Source organism: Helianthus annuus, chromosome 15, assembly GCF_002127325.2.
Source record: "Helianthus annuus cultivar XRQ/B chromosome 15, HanXRQr2.0-SUNRISE, whole genome shotgun sequence".
In the NCBI taxonomy this organism is placed as follows: Eukaryota; Viridiplantae; Streptophyta; class Magnoliopsida; order Asterales; family Asteraceae; genus Helianthus; species Helianthus annuus.
In genome coordinates, this window is record NC_035447.2 from 11,643,244 (window position 1) to 11,664,371 (window position 21,128).

At 34.9% G+C, this 21,128-nt stretch overlaps 1 protein-coding gene and 2 long non-coding RNA genes across 3 annotated transcripts; 1 reads left to right on the forward strand and 2 right to left on the reverse strand.

The window, feature by feature from the left end:
* Nucleotides 1-3,278: 3,278 nt before the first annotated feature.
* On the reverse strand, nucleotides 3,279-8,163 carry LOC110910636. Its single transcript, XR_004881630.1, has 2 exons — nucleotides 6,414-8,163; nucleotides 3,279-4,962 (listed from the first exon to the last, which is right to left on the reverse strand). It is a non-coding gene; the product is annotated as an uncharacterized LOC110910636 (long non-coding RNA).
* A 960-nt stretch (nucleotides 8,164-9,123) lies between these two features.
* Nucleotides 9,124-12,393, reverse strand: LOC110910637. The gene is made up of 2 exons (XR_004881631.1): nucleotides 12,259-12,393; nucleotides 9,124-10,807 (listed from the first exon to the last, which is right to left on the reverse strand). It is a non-coding gene; the product is annotated as an uncharacterized LOC110910637 (long non-coding RNA).
* Nucleotides 12,394-19,658: 7,265 nt separating this feature from the next.
* On the forward strand, nucleotides 19,659-20,773 carry LOC110913275. Its single transcript, XM_022158117.1, has 2 exons — nucleotides 19,659-20,234; nucleotides 20,750-20,773. The coding sequence occupies exons 1-2, from the start codon at nucleotides 19,659-19,661 to the stop codon at nucleotides 20,771-20,773; spliced, it is 600 nt and encodes a 199-aa protein (XP_022013809.1).
* The last annotated feature ends 355 nt before the right edge of the window (nucleotides 20,774-21,128 follow it).

Consider the following 21,128-nt stretch of genomic DNA (forward strand, 5'->3'; position numbering starts at 1 on the left):
TCACCACGTTATCTAGGCTCAGTGACGAGTCGTAGTTTCGGCCAAAATGTGCATTCTTGCATATTTTGTAACCAAACTACTCGTGGGCATCAAAGCCGTTTGTTTTGATGTCAAACCTGTTTTCTAAACTTAGTTAAGCATGTTCTAACATGCTTAGCTCGTCACGTTTAGTATAGTGCTTATATAGGGTCGTAAGGTAAGCGATCTAAACCATCGCTTATACTTTCGAACCCGACCCATTTGGTCGATCTTTAGGATCCGACCAAACACATTAGGTGACCATAGCTATAACCTTCCGAGGTTATACCTTGTGGTCACGATGTTAGGCGTTCCGAACGCGTTCTACGCGAAACACGCGTTAGGGTAGCATAAGCTACCTAAACGGGTCGTAATGGGTCGCAAGCACTTAGGTTAGGTTTCATTTTAGTATGTAGGCTTTGTTAAACCATATTACACGAGTCTCCATACTCGTTTGGTTTACGAACCCGCGTACTATCTGATCCTTCCGATTTGGTCCGGTATATTAACATAGCTACCTATTAGGTGCCGTTTGATATTCCGTGATCTAGCATTTGTTTGGTTATTATACAAGGAATTCAAAGCAATCTCAGGTGAGTACATTGAACCCCTCTTTTACTGTTTTCCAAACTGTTTTGGGGTGAAACACATGTGCCTACTTGCTACTTTTATGCTTTCCAGTTTTCACATCATATACTACTATGTTCGATAGTACATATATAGTACGTGATTTCATTGTGTTTATGCTATGTATGCCCATTGTGTGCGTACTTAGTACATTGCTTTACATTTCATGCTACGTACGCCCATTGTGTGCATACGTAGTACATTGTTTCACATTGCATTACTGTTGCATATGCTCATCCAGCATATGAACACATTACACTACATTTTGAACCGTCGTACTCTACAATACATTTCATGCTACGTACGCCCATTGTGTGCATAGGTAGTACATTGTTTCACATTGCATTACTGTTGCATATGCTCATCCAGCATATGAACACATTACACTACATTTTGAACCGTTGTACTCTACAATACATTTCATGCTACGTACGCCCATTGTGTGCATACGTAGTACATTGTTTCACATTGCATTTCTGTTGCATATGCTCATCCAGCATATGAACACATTATACTACATTTTGAACCGTTGTAACCATTTGACTATACATAAACATTTCTACCGTTGTTAAACATTTCGTCTTGATGGTTTGTTTGAGTAAGTGATTTAAGTAACGAGGCATGTGTAATATGATACAAGCATGGTGGATACGCCGCTGGTACTTCCTATATATAAGTGTTTGTATGGTATTGCATATCGTAGCGTTATTTGAATCATTTCAATTTGAGACATAGAACATTTTATACAAATAACACGCTTTTCACAAGACATTGATTTACAAACAACAAATCTTATACAAACTCTTTTTACATGGTTATTCAGTTAACCATGCATTGTTCTCTTATTTATACATATCATTTGATCTTACCGTTTTTCAAATGATTTACAAGACAAAGCAAAATACGAGGTTCATGACTAAACATTTTCTCAAACTCAAGTCATGAATTCCGTTTTCACAAAACCAATGTATCTCACAGGCATTTTTATGCTGACGTACCTATTTTCACATGTGTTTTCAGGAGATGATGCATAGGACTTATCAAGACATACTTAGGCGGACCTGTGCCTTAGTGACTTAAAACGAGACAAGAACTAGTTAATTTATGTTATGTACACTTTGATTCTTGTTTAGACAATGTAAACTTTCATGTTTGATTTATAAAACGAAACTTCATTTGCCATGGATTTGAAACAATTGATTCTGTTACAACACTCCCCGACGTTTCCGCCACGTTTTGTATGTTCTACGTGGTCGGGGTGTGACAATAAGTTTTCATGGGAAAACTATAAAATTAAATATCAAGAAACCCAAAGGACAAATTTTAAACCTTAAAAAAAAACAGGGTATCATAATTACAATTAACCTCTTCATTTACCATAACACGCATTTTAATTTTAAACACTATAAATGATCATTTTCCATAAAACGCATTTTAAAACTTCAATATTTGTCTTTTAAAATTTTCACATCTTTTGACTTACGAAACATCTGTTCAGGCACAATTCAACATCCACATAATCTAAATCAAACTCAGACACAATGAGAAGAATGCTTTCATCATGATGTTTTTATAAAGATTGCAATTACATCTAATAGCCTAACAAACTCCCTACATCTGCTATTAGCCTAAGCACTATTACATTGAAAACCTCTGTTGAGCACCATCTATTGAATATCATCTGTTGTTCTTTAAGATCTGTTGACCCATAGCAGATCTTTGCTTCTTCAAACTTTCTTCAGACTTTGTCTTCATCAGCAGAGGATCACTTCAAACAGATGTTCTATTTGGGCAGACTTTACCTTTGACAGACATTTAGAGTAGCAGATGTTGAGTATTTGTAACTGAGAGAAGGAAATTCTTTAAAAAACTGTTGACTTACCAAACATCTGTACACGTTTTTAATTCAACATCAACATTATCTAAATCAATGATATTACATAGTGAAATATCTTACAGCCCAAAGGTTAGATTTCAATTCACTGTATATTAAACAATCTAGTAGGAAAAAAAGTGTACATTTAGTATAAACATGTAAAATTATATTTAAAAACAACAGCTTTTAATGCAAAACATGTAATAGCCTAACAAACTCCCTACATCTGCTATTAGCCTAATCACTATTACATTGAAAACCTCTGTTGAGCACCATCTATTGAATATCATCTGTTGTTCTTTAAGATCTGTTGACCCATAGCAGACCTTTGCTTCTTCAAACTTTCTTCAGACTTTGTCTTCATTAGCAGAGGATCACTTCAAACAGATGTTCTCTTTGGGCAGACTTTACCTTAGACAGACATTTAGAGTAGCAGATGTTGAGTATTTGTAATTGAAAGGAGGGAATTCTTCAAAAAACTGTTGACTTACCAAACATCTGTACACGTTTTTTTATTAAACATCAACATAATCTAAATCAATGATATTACATAGTGAAATATCTTACAGCCCAAAGGTGAGATTTCAATTCCCTGTATATTAAACAATCTAGCAGGAAAAAAGTGTAACGCCCATATTTCTTAATCCGAAAAGTAATATTACCACACTATTATTTAAGAAAAATTCGGGCATGACCCGTTCGTAATAAGAACGATTCCCTGTAAGATCATCGTGTAAGAACTTAAAGATAACGCAGCGGAAAAATAGCTTTAAAAATTCCTTTACGATCTTAAAATAATACACACATTCAAGAAGCTTAAAAAAATTCACTTCCCTTTTTACAAATTAATGTGTTACAAAATTAAGACTACGTAACCGTTCTTTCTGTACAATCCTTGTTATTCGACTCGATCTATGCCCGCTTATCTTCGATAGTGGTAGAAGAAATCCGTGTAGTACCTGTGGACATCACATACAACTTAACCATTAGTCATTGACAACATCATACAACAATAATCTGGTACAATTAAAAATCATATCACATTCAACAACATAAACTTTAATTCATTCGACTATCCTCTCGGATTCCTTTGTTTCGAGTTCGGCTTCCAGGTTCGGCTTCAATTCTACAAGAGTCTGACGTTCTCATCCCTGCATTACATTCCAATCTCAAGCACATCATTAGTAACGTCCATACTCAAACGTATTGAAACCATGTATACATGCATACCTGTCCCATTCTTTTCATAGGCGATAAATCCTACTTCGTGCATTCGTATATTCATACGTCTAATCATACGCACCTACATATCTACACGTCTACTTATCTATATACATAACTAAATGCTTACATAATCATGTCTACACATACGTACTTACATTCAATTCTTGATTTAACCTATTCGCATTCACTTATCATACTCGTACATTAATTATGGAGTGCTTAGACTTGGATTTATGATCCAAAAGCATCAAGGAAACATTCAAAATTATGCTTGGGAGGCCGGTCGTAGACCACGGTTAATATACCGAAGCTTACGGTACATAAAATAACTTAATTAACGAATTTCAGCATTTAAAACATGTGGAGGCCATCGGCGACGGCCCTATAGGGCGTCGGCGACGGCTATTAGTTTTTCGCGTAGCCAGAAACCTCCGTAGACAGGAAAATTAGGTGTCGGAGAAAACTGAAAATGCACAAGGCGTCGGCGACGGCCCATAGGGGCGTCGGCGACGGCCTCTAGTTTTGCCATTTTTCTGATGTGTTGTTTTGTCGTTCGCACGCACAAAAACTTGCATAGCTTTTAAACCGTTTACCCGATTAACCTCCCGTTTCTTCCTGCATGATTGTAAACTAACATTCTATTATGTGAACTTAAAATCCAACATCCGGGTTAAGGAAATTCTTAACTTATACATTTTCGGCTTATTATCCATTACGAATTATTTGACCCGTCATGCATTTATCAACAACTCATATGTTTACACTTAAGACTCACATAATGTTAATGTTATAACACCTTACACTAACCGGGCACATGAAATACTATCGACATTGCTTGTACAAACGTTCCGTGCTAAAGTATACCTTCACTTTGACCCATTAACCTAAGTCCCCATTCTCGGTTGGTGCACTTATGTGCAATTTTACCCATTACCCGGTTACATACCGTAGCCATTACATAGACATTATTCGTCATAGCATTACAACTTTATATTGTCCCATTCGGTCTACTAAGCTAAAATTACCAATTTCATACGACCAAAACCATATGAAACTTCAAACCCCATCATGCTTAATCAACTAACGCTACTTTACTTAAATAAAATAAGAAGTGATTATAGAAATCACTTACCTTGAGTGCTCCAATAAGTGTATTTGTGACCTTGCCTTATCTTGACCCGTTATCCTCCTATGCTTGAGCTCTCCTTGACACGTTCCTATTATCTCATTCCATTACATCCATTCAATAGTTAGTATACGTAATCATACGCATCACTAATCACACTTCTATTCACGTGTCAATCGCTTAACGAGTTCAACATGTATCATAATACTACAATGCTAATCAATCTAACAATTTATCATTTCATCATCACAAAAGACATACATGAGCTTCTAGCATGCATAATTATGTATTTACATCATGTTCATTATTCTTTCAAAATTACATACTTAGAATGATAACATTTTCTAAGTTAGGCAACTTGTTTCATACGTTAAACATTTCATACCATCTCTTAACACCTTGGTTTTTTTTTTTTACACATCCATTCTACTATTTTCTATCAACAACCCGTTTCGACCCGTTGGTGCAATCATATGCATAAACTAGTTGGTAAGTGTTTTAGACACTTAAAACAATCAAATAACTTACTAATAATTTATTAAAATCAGTAGTTCATGATTCATACAAGTGTGCATAACAATACAACTATTTTTACTTAATATTTATACTAAAGATGTGCAGCAACTTTCTGCGCAGCAGCTGTTCACGACACATTTTAACCCATTTATCTTCTGATTCAGTTCTTCATGTTCAAATATGAAATGATCTACACTCAGAGACCTTTCTAAGCATATAAAGATCGTAACAATCGGACGTTCCTATGATTTTATATGATTTTTACAAAATCAGCACAGAAGCTGAAATGCTTCCAAACAGCTTGCTGTCAAAACAGTATTGCCGACTTTGGGCACTGTTTTGGCCTGTTTAACATCCGAATTCAACAAACATGTTCAAACACAAAACGTAATATGTTTAAATAGCTTTTTGAGCATATAAGGCTCGACCTCACAGGTCCTTCCTATGATTTTATATGATTTTTGCAAAATTGTTGCGCAACAAATTTTAATCCTAATCAGCTTTGTTACTCGATACACATAGCATGTTATTTTGTACACAACATCATAACTAAGCACTTTTCATACTTGTAATACATAATCGCCTTCATTACTACTTAATTAACATTCCATACAAGTGATAACACACACTAACCTATACTAGGCATTTCATCAAACACTTGGTGTGCAATCTACTTTCCAAGCATAGTGTACAAGTGGTTTAAGCATGTTCTTCGCAAATTCATCTCATGAACCATTACATTCAAACAAAATCATATTGTCACCTACATCATATTACTATCAAAACCTATTTCATAACACATGCATCAACATAATCAAAATCATCACTAAACACATGTTCATCATAGTCTTTCTCATACTCATAAACATGGTTTCCTTCTAAATCCCTAAGATTACTAAAATTCAGCCATGATTCGATTTAAACATGATAACATTAGCAAGTATTCATGCCAATTTTTGATCGAATTCATACATTCATCAAAACCCACTTCACGGTTGTTCTCCAAAACTGAGAATCGAGACATACCTTATGATCCCCTTGTGATGGTGATCATTAATCCATGAGAATTCACGAATTTGAGCCTTTAATCGTCCCTTAATTTGAAGCTTTTTGAAGAACTAGGGCTTGGCTTCTTGAAACCCCTGTACGTTCGAGAACACACACGAATTGTGTGTTTGTGTGTGTTTATTTTTCATTTTAATAACTCAACTTCCATTTTACTTCAATTAGTCCCTCATGTTGGCACTTAGAACACATTTGGCACAACTCTCTCCATTTAATAGTTTTGCCATATACTTAACTAGGTTAATTAGCCTAGTTATTTATTTCATGATGTGTCTTATATGGACATACGACAAATATAAACATTCGGGTTTTGGGGTGTTACAAGTCTACCCCCCTTAAATAAGGTTTCGTCCCCGAAACCTTTTTCATTTAAAATTAAACCAATTCTACTCTTACCCCTTTCAAGTTGTTCATTCACAATACTTATGTTAGATTCTGCTCCAGAGCTCTTATTAGTGTCTTTCACTTCATATTGCTAGTTTCTAGCACATATTATCCCTAGCATTTTATTCATCGAATTTATTCCAATTGTATGCAGTTATTAACCATACATACTAAGTCTATGGCTTGTTTATAACATCCTATTTAAGCATATTACATTTGTATATTTACTAATTGAAATAAGTCGATTTATTTCATTCTACTCATACATCATATGCTATCTTTCATTTTGTTCACTATGAGCCATCCTAAACATTCCATTACTATCGTTACTTCCGATTATCCTTAAGCTCATAGGAGGGGTCGATATATTATCATATGCATATTATAATCATTTAAAGACTTATTGTTACAATCAAAATCACCCTTCTTAAACTCTCTTATCCATACTTAACACAAAAATTAAGCATTATTTCCATGGTTACTATCGTTATTTATGCCATGCGTATCTTTTCTACAGTGTCTTGTTCAAATGAACATGGCCAACAAGCCAAGCATCAAGGTTGGTATTTCTTAACGGTACTTGTCATCACTTACATTCTACCAGAATTACCACAGTTACAGGCATTCATGTTCTATACCACTTGACGATCATTACGAACTTTTTGAAAGTCATTCTACATCTTTGCATTACGGTTTGTATATATATATATTCTATTCTAACACATCAGCCTCTAGTCAAGTCATAACCTCCTATTTAAGTTATGACTCTTTTTATACACATCTGACGGAAGTAAATGCCATTGATTCGTTATCCATACCTTACGATGATCATTCCTTTCCGGTTAGTGATATTGCGTCTCCATTCTTCAAGCTCACCTATGAGCATGAAACTTGACAAATCATATCATTAACTACCGAGTTCAAATGGCGGTTGCCATCTGACCCGTATGTCCCATTTATCCTTTCTACCATTCTTGCTTACAACACATTTACATAAATATAATCATGTATATATATATACAAAAGTTTAAACATAATTTGGATCATATCACTTAAGGAATATTTATTTGTTTTGGTATGTAATCACTTCACATTCGAATATCTTCCTTCTTATCATTCCTTTGTTCATTTGCATTACATTTACTTATATGTCTTGTTTGACGTAATCATGGTCAAACTATTGACCCTTCTTATGTAGACTAGTTTTCGCCTTTTTATACCTTAAGTCCGCTTCGCGGATTTGAACATTGCATTCATGCCTTTCATTCCTTGAATCCGTCTTGCGGATTCAAGCAGTGCATCCATATCTTTCATTCCTTGAATCCGTCTCGCGGATTCAAGCATCGCATTCGTATCTTTCATTCCTTGAATCCGTCTCGCGAATTCAAGCATCGCATTCGCATATTTCATTCCTTGTATCCGTCTCGCGGATTCAAGCATCGCATTCGCATATTTCATTCCTTGAATCCGTCTCGCGGATTCAAGCATTGCATTCGCATATTTCATTCCTTGAATCCGTCTCGCGGATTCAAGCATTGCATTCGCATATTTCATTCCTACAAAGTACTCTCAATCCCCCGAGAGTCTTACTAACCATTTCACCCACACGCCCAGCTGCTACCAAACTCTATCGGACATACCTGTAATAATTATCACGGTCTCACGAACGTCATACGTTTCTTGTGTACTGGCCAGGTACACATTCCACGTACTAGTTTCGTGTCTTCGCGTAATCGCCACCTTATGTCCGAAGAATTTAGTTTCGGCTCGTGTAACATTTTCAAAACTTATTTACCATGTCGTTATCATAATTTGTTCAAAATTTTTCTTTCACTTGCTTATCCATACCATTTCATACGCCCATACGTTAGGTTTACGTACCTGGGGTCAATTCCTTCCGTTACTTGCCTCGATGTCGGTCCTAGACCGCATTCACGGATCATCTCTCCCAACAATTGCGCTTTCCCTTCACAAAACATACTATTAGTTTCCTTCAAATACATAATCTAATACGTACTTACATTCGCTTTTGCCTTTAGGCCTCGATCGAGTCTTGGATTGCACGGGTTCTTGGTCACGAGAGCACACCGGTTTGAGTTCAAGTATTTACCTCCTGTTACTTGATTCTCTCAAACCAGGGCTCTGATACCAACTTGTAACGCCCATATTTCTTAATCCGAAAAGTAATATTACCACACTATTATTTAAGAAAATTCGGGCATGACCCGTTCGTAATAAGAACGATTCCCTGTAAGATCATCGTGTAAGAACTTAAAGATAACGCAGCGGAAAAATAGCTTTAAAAATTCCTTTACGATCTTAAAATAATACACACATTCAAGAAGCTTAAAAAAATTCACTTCCCTTTTTACAAATTAATGTGTTACAAAATTAAGACTACGTAACCGTTCTTTTTGTACAATCCTTGTTATTCGACTCGATCTATGCCCGCTTATCTTCGATAGTGGTAGAAGAAATCCGTGTAGTACCTGTGGACATCACATACAACTTAACCATTAGTCATTGACAACATCATACAACAATAATCTGGTACAATTAAAAATCATATCACATTCAACAACATAAACTTTAATTCATTCGACTATCCTCTCGGATTCCTTTGTTTCGAGTTCGGCTTCCAGGTTCGGCTTCAATTCTACAAGAGTCTGACGTTCTCATCCCTGCATTACATTCCAATCTCAAGCACATCATTAGTAACGTCCATACTCAAACGTATTGAAACCATGTATACATGCATACCTGTCCCATTCTTTTCATAGGCGATAAATCCTACTTCGTGCATTCGTATATTCATACGTCTAATCATACGCACCTACATATCTACACGTCTACTTATCTATATACATAACTAAATGCTTACATAATCATGTCTACACATACGTACTTACATTCAATTCTTGATTTAACCTATTCGCATTCACTTATCATACTCGTACATTAATTATGGAGTGCTTAGACTTGGATTTATGATCCAAAAGCATCAAGGAAACATTCAAAATTATGCTTGGGAGGCCCGTCGTAGACCACGGTTAATATACCGAAGCTTGCGGTACACAAAATAACTTAATTAACGAATTTCAGCATTTAAAACATGTGGAGGCCGTCGGCGACGGCCCTATAGGGCGTCGGCGACGGCTATTAGTTTTTCGCGTAGCCAGAAACCTCCGTAGACAGGAAAATTAGGCGTCGGAGAAAACTGAAAATGCACAAGGCGTCGGCGACGGCCCATAGGGGCGTCGGCGACGGCCTCTAGTTTTGCCATTTTTCTGATGTGTTGTTTTGTCGTTCGCACGCACAAAAACTTGCATAGCTTTTAAACCGTTTACCCGATTAACCTCCCGTTTCTTCCTGCATGATTGTAAACTAACATTCTATTATGTGAACTTAAAATCCAACATCCGGGTTAAGGAAATTCTTAACTTATACATTTTCGGCTTATTATCCATTACGAATTATTCGACCCGTCATGCATTTATCAACAACTCATATGTTTACACTTAAGACTCACATAATGTTAATGTTATAACACCTTACACTAACCGGGCACATGAAATACTATCGACATTGCTTGTACAAACGTTCCGTGCTAAAGTATACCTTCACTTTGACCCATTAACCTAAGTCCCCATTCTCGGTTGGTGCACTTATGTGCAATTTTACCCATTACCCGGTTACATACCGTAGCCATTACATAGACATTATTCGTCATAGCATTACAACTTTATATTGTCCCATTCGGTCTACTAAGCTAAAATTACCAATTTCATACGTCCAAAACCATATGAAACTTCAAACCCCATCATGCTTAATCAACTAACGCTACTTTACTTAAATAAAATAAGAAGTGATTATAGAAATCACTTACCTTGAGTGCTCCAATAAGTGTATTTGTGACCTTGCCTTATCTTGACCCGTTATCCTCCTATGCTTGAGCTCTCCTTGACACGTTCCTATTATCTCATTCCATTACATCCATTCAATAGTTAGTATACGTAATCATACGCATCACTAATCACACTTCTATTCACGTGTCAATCGCTTAACGAGTTCAACATGTATCATAATACTACAATGCTAATCAATCTAACAATTTATCATTTCATCATCACAAAAGTCATACATGAGCTTCTAGCATGCATAATTATGTATTTACATCATGTTCATTATTCTTTCAAAATTCCATACTTAGAATGATAACATTTTCTAAGTTAGGCAACTTGTTTCATACGTTAAACATTTCATACCATCTCTTAACACCTTGGTTTTTTTTTTTTACACATCCATTCTACTATTTTCTATCAACAACCCGTTTCGACCCGTTGGTGCAATCATATGCATAAACTAGTTGGTAAGTGTTTTAGACACTTAAAACAATCAAATAACTTACTAATAATTTATTAAAATCAGTAGTTCATGATTCATACAAGTGTGCATAACAATACAACTATTTTTACTTAATATTTATACTAAAGATGTGCAGCAACTTTCTGCGCAGCAGCTGTTCACGACACATTTTAACCCATTTATCTTCTGATTCAGTTCTTCATGTTCAAATATGAAATGATCTACACTCAGAGACCTTTCTAAGCATATAAAGATCGTAACAATCGGACGTTCCTATGATTTTATATGATTTTTACAAAATCAGCACAGAAGCTGAAATGCTTCCAAACAGCTTGCTGTCAAAACAGTATTGCCGACTTTGGGCACTGTTTTGGCCTGTTTAACATCCGAATTCAACAAACATGTTCAAACACAAAACGTAATATGTTTAAATAGCTTTTTGAGCATATAAGGCTCGACCTCACAGGTCCTTCCTATGATTTTATATGATTTTTGCAAAATTGTTGCGCAACAAATTTTAATCCTAATCAGCTTTATTACTCGATACACATAGCATGTTATTTTGTACACAACATCATAACTAAGCACTTTTCATACTTGTAATACATAATCGCCTTCATTACTACTTAATTAACATTCCATACAAGTGATAACACACACTAACCTATACTAGGCATTTCATCAAACACTTGGTGTGCAATCTACTATCCAAGCATAGTGTACAAGTGGTTTAAGCATGTTCTTCCCAAATTCATCTCATGAACCATTACATTCAAACAAAATCATATTGTCACCTACATCATATTACTATCAAAACCTATTTCATAACACATGCATCAACATAATCAAAATCATCACTAAACACATGTTCATCATAGTCTTTCTCATACTCATAAACATGGTTTCCTTCTAAATCCCTAAGATTACTAAAATTCAGCCATGATTCGATTTAAACATGATAACATTAGCAAGTATTCATGCCAATTTTTGATCGAATTCATACATTCATCAAAACCCACTTCACGGTTGTTCTCCAAAACTGAGAATCGAGACATACCTTATGATCCCCTTGTGATGGTGATCATTAATCCATGAGAATTCACGAATTTGAGCCTTGAATCATCCCTTAATTTGAAGCTTTTTGAAGAACTAGGGCTTGGCTTCTTGAAGCCCCTGTACGTTCGAGAACACACATGAATTGTGTGTTTGTGTGTGTTTATTTTTCATTTTAATAACTCAACTTCCATTTTACTTCAATTAGTCCCTCATGTTGGCACTTAGAACACATTTGGCACAACTCTCTCCATTTAATAGTTTTGCCATATACTTAACTAGGTTAATTAGCCTAGTTATTTATTTCATGATGTGTCTTATATGGACATACGACAAATATAAACATTCGGGTTTTGGGGTGTTACAAAAAGTGTACATCTAATATAAACATGTAAAATTATATTTAAAAGCAGTAGCTTTTAATGCAAAATATGTAATAGCCTAACAAACTCCCTACATCTGCTATTAGACTAATCACTATTACATTGAAAACCACTGTTGTGCACCATCTATTGAATATCATCTGTTGTTCTTTAAGATCTGTTGACCCATAGCAGACCTTTGCTTCTTCAAACTTTCTTCAGACTTTGTCTTCATCAGTAGAGGATCACTTCAAACAGATGTTCCCTTTGGGCAGACTTTACCTTTGACAGACATTTAGAGTAGCAGATGTTGAGTATTTGTAATTGAAACGGGGAAATTCTTCAAAAAACTGTTGACTTACCAAACATCTGTACACATTTTTAATTCAACATCAACATAATCTAAATCAATGATATTACATAGTGAAATATCTTACAGCCCAAAGGTGAGATTTCAATTCACTGTATATTAAACAATCTAGCAGGAAAAAAAGTGTACATCTAATGTAAACATGTAAAATTATATTTAAAAACAGCAGCTTTTAATGCAAAACATGTAGTACCTAACAAACTCCTTACATATGTTATTAGCCTAATCACTATTACATTGAAAACCACTGTTGAGCACCATCTATTGAATATCATCTGTTGTTCTTTAAGATCTGTTGACCCATAGCAGACCTTTGCTTCTTCAAACTTTCTTCAGACTTTTTCTTCATCAGCAGAGGATCACTTCAAACAGATGCTCTCTTTGGGCAAACTTTACCTTTGACAGACATTTAAAGTAGCAGATGTTGAGTATTTGTAATTGAGAGGAGGAAATTCTTCAAAAAACTGTTGACTTACCAAATAATAAAAAAATAATAAAATTTCAAACCTCAGGCATTAAAAAATAATAAAAAAAATCTCTTCATTTAAACACCAACATTACTCTACATGGCAAACACATGCTTCTACCACTTCGTCGGACATAGATGCTGGGAACCTCTGTTGGGCAACAACAGATGTTGGCAACAGTGGCAAGTCAACACTCGTAAGACTAAACAGAATTTATGAGAACGGACAATACCCTTCAGCAGTGGATAACTTTTCACATCTTCATAATCTAAATCAAACTCAGAAACCTTAAAATCTAACCTATACACCAAGAAATTTAAGAATCTAACAGCAAGAATTAAGAAATTGTAGCTTCAACTCTATTGAGTATTGAACCTCTCGATGTATATCTTTGAGCATCGCCATGAACTCCACGTCTCTATCACCGCACCCTATATTACCGACAACACAAAGGTCACGAACGGAAGTTGAAGGCATCGCCATCAGGTTTCTGGAAACCTGGTCTCTCGTGAACAGACCAAGATGCAGTCCATCAAAACACCTCTTCAGCTCTTGAAGAGTAGCCCTATCCTCATATACTTGATCCTCAACTTGCTTGATAAAGCGCTGCTTTAAATCATCAGAGTCTGCAGAAGTGTATGCATTTTATATGTATACATTCTATACATCAAAATTCCAAACTTTATGCATCTTTTAATACAAAAAAGGCAGGAAAAAACAAACTGAAGCTACTTATATATCTTATTAAATAAAATCTTATCTTACAGTAGAAGCAGAGAGTTTCTTGCGTTTAGTAGGAACAACTGTAGAACAATCGTCATCATCGTCTGCACAAATCATTCATAATCATCATTTAGTCATAACCCAGATTAATTTTACTATACATTTAATAATCTAGGAGGGAAAAACGTGTACATTTAATATAAACAAACATAAATTCATATTAAGTGTTTAATCTTTCTTTGTATTTAATTTAATACTATCAATATCCATATTACCATATTCTAAAACCATTTTGGCTCCACAAATGCTTCTACCACTGGTCGCTCGAAGAAAACAGAGCTGAAATATATCAAGACTTTAAAATAAAAATTATCAACATTATCAACAGTTTAAAAAATCCACAAACCTAAAATAACCCGCAGACGATTGTATGAATTTCCAACAACTATGATTAGGCTGAAATATAAAGCGAGAATTAGAGTAGATCAGTTCAAAATTTAAAATTCAAAATTACAAAAAAAAAACATACTTTCAACGATGTTGGAACAATGATGCTGGAACAATTATGTGAAGCACAAAGATCTGTAATCGGAGATTAACCGACTGAGTATGAAAATCTTAAATAAAATATTAAATAAAATATTATCTTACAGCAGAAGTAGAGAGTTTCTTGCATTTAGTAGGAACAACTGTAGAACAATCATCATCATCATCTGCTCAAATCATTCACAATCATCATTTAGTCATAACTCAGATAAAAAACAGTTACGAAAAATAAAAAACAAAAACAAACATAATTATATATTACATCACCATCATCAAGGCAAACGACATATCCCCAAAATTTGTTCTGAAAGTGAGTCAGAGAGAGCATCCGTTTTATCTTTTCCTTTATGAACAAATGTCGAGTATTGAGAAGAGGGGATTTGAGGGAGAGATACATTGAAAGTGTGGTTTGAAAATACATCAGCAGAGAACACAAGAGTGTAAATATGAAGAAGGAAGTGAGAAAAAAAAAATCTTTATATAAGAAGATGATTGACATAAGTGAGTGAGTGACATGCATTAATTGCAAATTACGTATTCCCAGGCATTTTGAATTTGAAATTACCGGCAACAAAACATCTGCTGATATATATGCATCCCTTGAACCTTCAACCTCTGCTATGGGCAGAGGTTTTGGATGGCAGAGTTTTATATAGATTTTAAAATGATTTTATATATTAGGCTTTATGATGCAGTAATGACATAAGAAAAATATTGTTGGACAGCCTCTCTGGCCGCCACATCAGCTTTTCTTATGTCATCGGGATTTCTCCTTTTATAGAAAGTATAGATAGTAGGCGACACGTTATGTGATGTGTTAACCATATAAAAATGCGTGATTCGATGTATCCAATCTAACTCGGTGTAATCTATATAAGCATTACGGTTACAGTATACGATGCTGGCATTAATGTGTGGTGCCTACACGTGACATTACACATTTTTTACTTTATTAAACACGTTACGTTTGTGACATGAACGTTATTAGACATAGATAATAAAAAGAGTATGTCTTGATCGTAAATTAAAATTCAAGTTAAATAATAATAATAAAAATAGTATGTTAAATCCACAACGATTTGAGGATTTATTATTATTATTATTTTTATTTTTATTATTGATTGAAATGTGTAAATGAAAAAATAAAACTTCGAAGAAGTGAAGGGAGATTGTTGTAATATCCTTAGAAGCTTGGGGTCTTTTGTCAAAAGTAAACAACAAAATGCAAGTAAAGGGACACGGGTCAAACAAGTGACCTTTGATTTAAACTTCCATGGACCAAACAATCCAAGCAGATCAGATTATGGTTTCTATTAGGCCATATTATTTTAACAATTATTGTTATGTCGGTGGCCTGGTACGACAATCTTTTTGCTCACGTGATATATGTATGGTCGGAACCACAAATCATGCATTTTAAGGATATAGTAATACAGTTTGAGTTTTATTGAAAAACACTAAAAAAAATACCAATCGAAAAATATTTTTAAAAATTCAACTTAACATGTTAAAAATCAATTTTTTAAAGGAAAAATTCGGCGCCTTTACTTATAAATTCATGTAGAAGCATTTTTAATAAAAATATAAAAACTAAAAATATAAAAAAAAATGTTTAAAAAACAATTAAAATAAAAATATCTTATAAAATTAACTTAACACATTAAAAATCAATTTAAAAAAAATATTTCAGCGGTTTTCCTTATAAAATTTAAAGGGTCGAAACTATTCAAATAAAAACATCATTTTTATAAAACAAAAATATTTTAGCCTTTTTTCACTTTTTTTAATTTCTTTTTATATTTTAGTTTTTGATTTTTTTATTAAAAATGCTTCAACATGTATTTATAAGGAAAAGCGGTGAAAATAGTTTAAAAAATAATTTTTAGCATGTTAAGTTAAAATTTTAAGACTGTTCCCAGGTTCCCCATTTTTTAGTGTTCCCCAATGAATTCTCCCGTAGTAATATATATAGGGTAGGATTCATGTGAGAACCACTTTTATTGCGAGACAACGCGCCTCTACTAAAGACAACGCGTCTGTCTCCCAGGGTACAACAGTCGAAGCAGTCTATACTGCCGAAGATGGCTCACGGGCCCAATGTTACATCCGGAAATTGTAGTGTTTGAACTCATGTGGTGGAAAACAAGTAGAGAGTACTCATCTCTCTAGTTGGTCTTCAAGTGTTCATCCTCCTTCTAGTATTCTTCATGTATCAAGCAATACAATATTCTTATATTAACAAAAGAACCACATAGTCTACTATTTGTACAAGACTTAAGGATTAGTGAAAGGTTTCACTTAATTAGTCATTTAATTAATTAGAGACTTAAAAACTCTAATAAAACTAATTAAATTTCATTAAGAAGCTCTACTCAGAGGTTCTCTTTTATTTACCACATGAAGATTCTAATTAGTATTTATAATTTCATTAAATTATAAATATATTAAATATCCATTCACCAAATTTCCAACAAATCTTTGATGCAAGATTCCTAATTTGTTGGTATTTTCCGTAAAAGACTTGTTGGAAGCTCATAAATATTGTAGGTTAAGTGGTGGAAAAAAAAAAGAAGTGGTTAAGGTGTTATCAGAATTGCGTGCAGAAGCCTTTGGAGAGCCAGGAATATAGCGATGTTCGAAATCAATCCGATAAGCATAAGAGGTGTCATTAGCGATTTAGCGAGATTAAGTCAGTGGGTGTTTTGTGGTTGAACAGTAGATCTAAATCGTTGAGGGTTTCTAGGGTTGAATGGTGCAAATTTATGATTATGTAGGTTTTTTTTTTGGTTGACACCTCGGTTTAAGGTTTGGCGTGTTGGTTTAATGAAGTTTTCTTTAAAAAAAAAACACTTTAATAGGCCGATGCAACAAGTTTATAATTCATTTATCAAAACGATATAGTCTTGTAGCTATATTAATAATTAAATAAATGATAAATAAATACGGATTATACTTCTCTGTAATTTATGTTTTATCTTGTTAATTGTGTCTTATTATTTTTAACTATGTTTAATGAGAGGTGTAAATCATTTTGTTAAATGTGCCATATCATTTGTGTAATTAAATTGCTTATATTTAATCGTGTTAAGCGTGTCATACAATTTTTTTTGAAACATGAACTTCATTAGAAAACTCTGAACTCGAAAACCAGGATGCACAACAACAGACAAAACAACTTACATTTTAACAAATTTACACCAATCCGCCCAATCTAACAAACCATTCTTGGACCTATGTTTATACCAAAGAAAACTAACTGCCCTAACGTCGCTGAAAATCTCTTCCACTTTGCATCCTTGCCGTTAAACTGAAGGTTATTTCTGGCCTTCCATAAAAGCCAACAAGCAGTAAGCATAATCCCTTGCAACGCCATTCTCTCCGACTCCCTTCTACTTCCGAGCTTATGAATTTCTATTAAGTCTCTAAACGAAAACACAAAGAAATTCATCACCCGACACCAAAAACTAATTTGTATCAACTAGTTACCTTTAATAATGTGAAACGTGTCGTGTCATGTAACCGACTTATTAAACATATTTGTATCAGTACGTGTTAAACAAGCAATATCATGTAACCATCACTAGTGCTCTAGTGGTGGCCACGAGTATTTAAGTTCTACCTATGGTGGGCCCGGGTGAGTTTTCACCTCCAGGTCTCAAGTTTGAGTCTGGGTAATAGAGGGGTTTAAATTGGGGATCTATTGTGCCAGAGGCTTTCTAGTGCGGACCCGATTAAAACAACGTATGTTAGACCTCCCGACATTTGCGAATAATTCACACCTTTCAAAAACAAAAAATCAATGTCATGTTCGACCTGTTTGAAATAGCACGATATGCTTGACAGCCCTCCTTTACGTGTTCAAATCATGTCACACCCCCTTGATAAAATGTTTTACTAGCGTGATTAAAGACAAATCATCTTGGGCGGTTGAGTAGAAGGCAAATGATTACAAATGAATAAAAACTATTTTTTTATTCTCTAAATAAAGCCACGTGCTTAATGTTAGAGAAGGCTCTATACATGGAGAACTTTGTCCCTTTTGACTGCGTGGAGTGACGGGGTTGGTTAGGGCGTGGGAAGCCAACGCTGGCTAGCCCATTTTATTTCAGCGTTGGTTAAGTGTTGCCCAATCAGCATCGCTACGAAGCCCGGCGTAGGACGGGGGAAAACATGACTTGGGTGACTACCATTGGCTGTGACATATAACCGTTGGGCTAGCCGTTTGGCATAGCCGTTGGCCAACGACTATTTAAAAAAAATTCTTAATTTTATAATCTATATATATCAAACATTACTTACCATTTTTACTATCAAAAAATTTAAAACCCACTACCAATTAACCTCCAATGGATTCTTCAAGTTTAAGCTATTCGTATGATAGATTTGTTTTGTCATTCTCATCCGAAGACGGAGCTGAAATATTATTATTAAAAATATTATTATTAACAGTGGCGACGGTCGTGAAAGCTATCGTTGAAGATTCAGATGAAGGGACTTCCCAACTCGAACCAAAACGGAGGAAGTACATAGTTCGTTTAGTGATATACAACAATTTTTGGAGCATCACGCTGAATATCATGGTCTCCCCAGAATGATAGGTAGTTTAGATTGTATAAAATGGGAGAGAGAACTTTGTCCGACTGCATGGCAAGGCTCTCACACAAGCGGATATCATGGAATGCCGGCTATGATGCTTGAAGTTGTTGCATCACAAGATCTTTGGATCTGGCATGCATTCTTTGGTATATCAGGTTCATATAACGATATAAACATTATACATCACTCGCCCCTTTTCAATGATTTAATAAATGGTGTTGGACCAAAAGGAACATTTATTGGTCTCCCCGAGATGATGGGTAGTTTAGATTATATAAAATGGGAGTGAGAACTTTGTCCGACTACATGGCAAGGCTCTCACACAAGTGGATATCATGGAATGCCGGCTATGATGCTTGAAGCCGTTACATCACAAGATCTTTGGATCTGGCATGCATTCTTTGGTATGCCAGGTTCACATAACGATATAAACTTTATACATCACTCGCCCCTTTTCAATGATCTAATAAATGGTGTTGGACCAAAAGGAACATTTATTGTAAGTGACGTTGAATACAAGTATAGGTATTATCTTGTTGATGGAATTTACCCTTACTGGGCTGTTTTTGTGAAATCATTTTTAAGAGAGGGAACCATAGATCCTAAAAGAAGAAAGTTTAACAAAGTTCAGATGATGGCACGTAAAGAAATCGATCGAGCATTTGGTGTTTTGCAGAAAATGTGGCACATTTTGAGCATGCCTTGTAGATTGTATGAAAAAGACCGAATAAGAAACGTGATGTACGCGTGCATCATTCTACACAACATGATTTTAGGGGATGAAGGTCGTGCAATAGTTGAATATTATGGCAAGGAGACCGCATCAAATATCGAAGACATTAGTAACGAAGAGATATCGCAAAACCAAAATCTAATCGAGTCAAGACAAATAAGTTCAAACCTTCAAGCTAATTTGGTACAACATGTTTCGACACTTCCTAGATTCGACTCAATAGAAGATGAAGATGAAGATGGAGATGATTGATTGATTTTTTTTGTTATAATGTATAATTTTATTGTATTTTTTATCTTAATTTTATTTGTGCTTTTTTAAAATTTATATTAAATGGTTTAAAAAAATAAGAAATGACACATGGCTGATCACGCATGGCTGGCCACGCCATAGCTGGCCACGCCATGGCTGACCACGCCAACCCACACCCAGTCAGTAGCTCCGCCACACATCACCTTCCATGTGACCCATCATGGATGGTTTCCCTTTATTGGTAATTTTGAAAGTGACCAAGTGGTAAATCCGAAATGGCATTGTGGGTTCCCTTTATCTATTTCTTTCATTTTTGTGGTAAATAGTTTGATTATTGCTTACGAGTTACCTTTCATCTATTTAGTTAAAACATTTTTGGAGCTTGTTAGTGAAGCATTACTAATTTAAGATAATATAAGACTTGAATCTGTTTGGTTTTTAATTAGTTGGATGTAAAGGACTCAATGTAGTATTTTAAAGTGTAACTTTGGGATATAAACGCATGAAACTAGGCTTCGGGGACCTGGATGAAACCAAACGAAATTGGCTTGCCGTTTAACAATCTTCTCAAACGACACCACGTTCCAACCAAACTATCTACCCTGTGTCGCTTAGATAACTTTTAAATTGTGATCCTCCTTGTTGTTTGACTGTTCTCAAACGATACCCATGTATCATTTAACTTAGAGTGTCGTTTGACCTCTAAGGGGTGTTGTTTGACTTTTAGGTGTTGTTTATTGGTAACTCGGTAGGAAAATATTCTCTCAGACCACCGTGAGAGGCAAAAATGAGGTATGATTGTTGTATATTTATATTTTTTTTATT

Coding starts and splice junctions, on each gene's coding strand:
- LOC110913275 (XM_022158117.1), top strand. CDS start 19,659: ATGCCGGCTATGATGCTTGAAGCCGTTACATCACAAGATCTTTGGATC. Junction 20,235..20,749: donor CAAACCTTCAAGCTAATTTG/GTACAACATGTT, acceptor GTTTTTAATTAG/TTGGATGTAAAGGACTCAAT.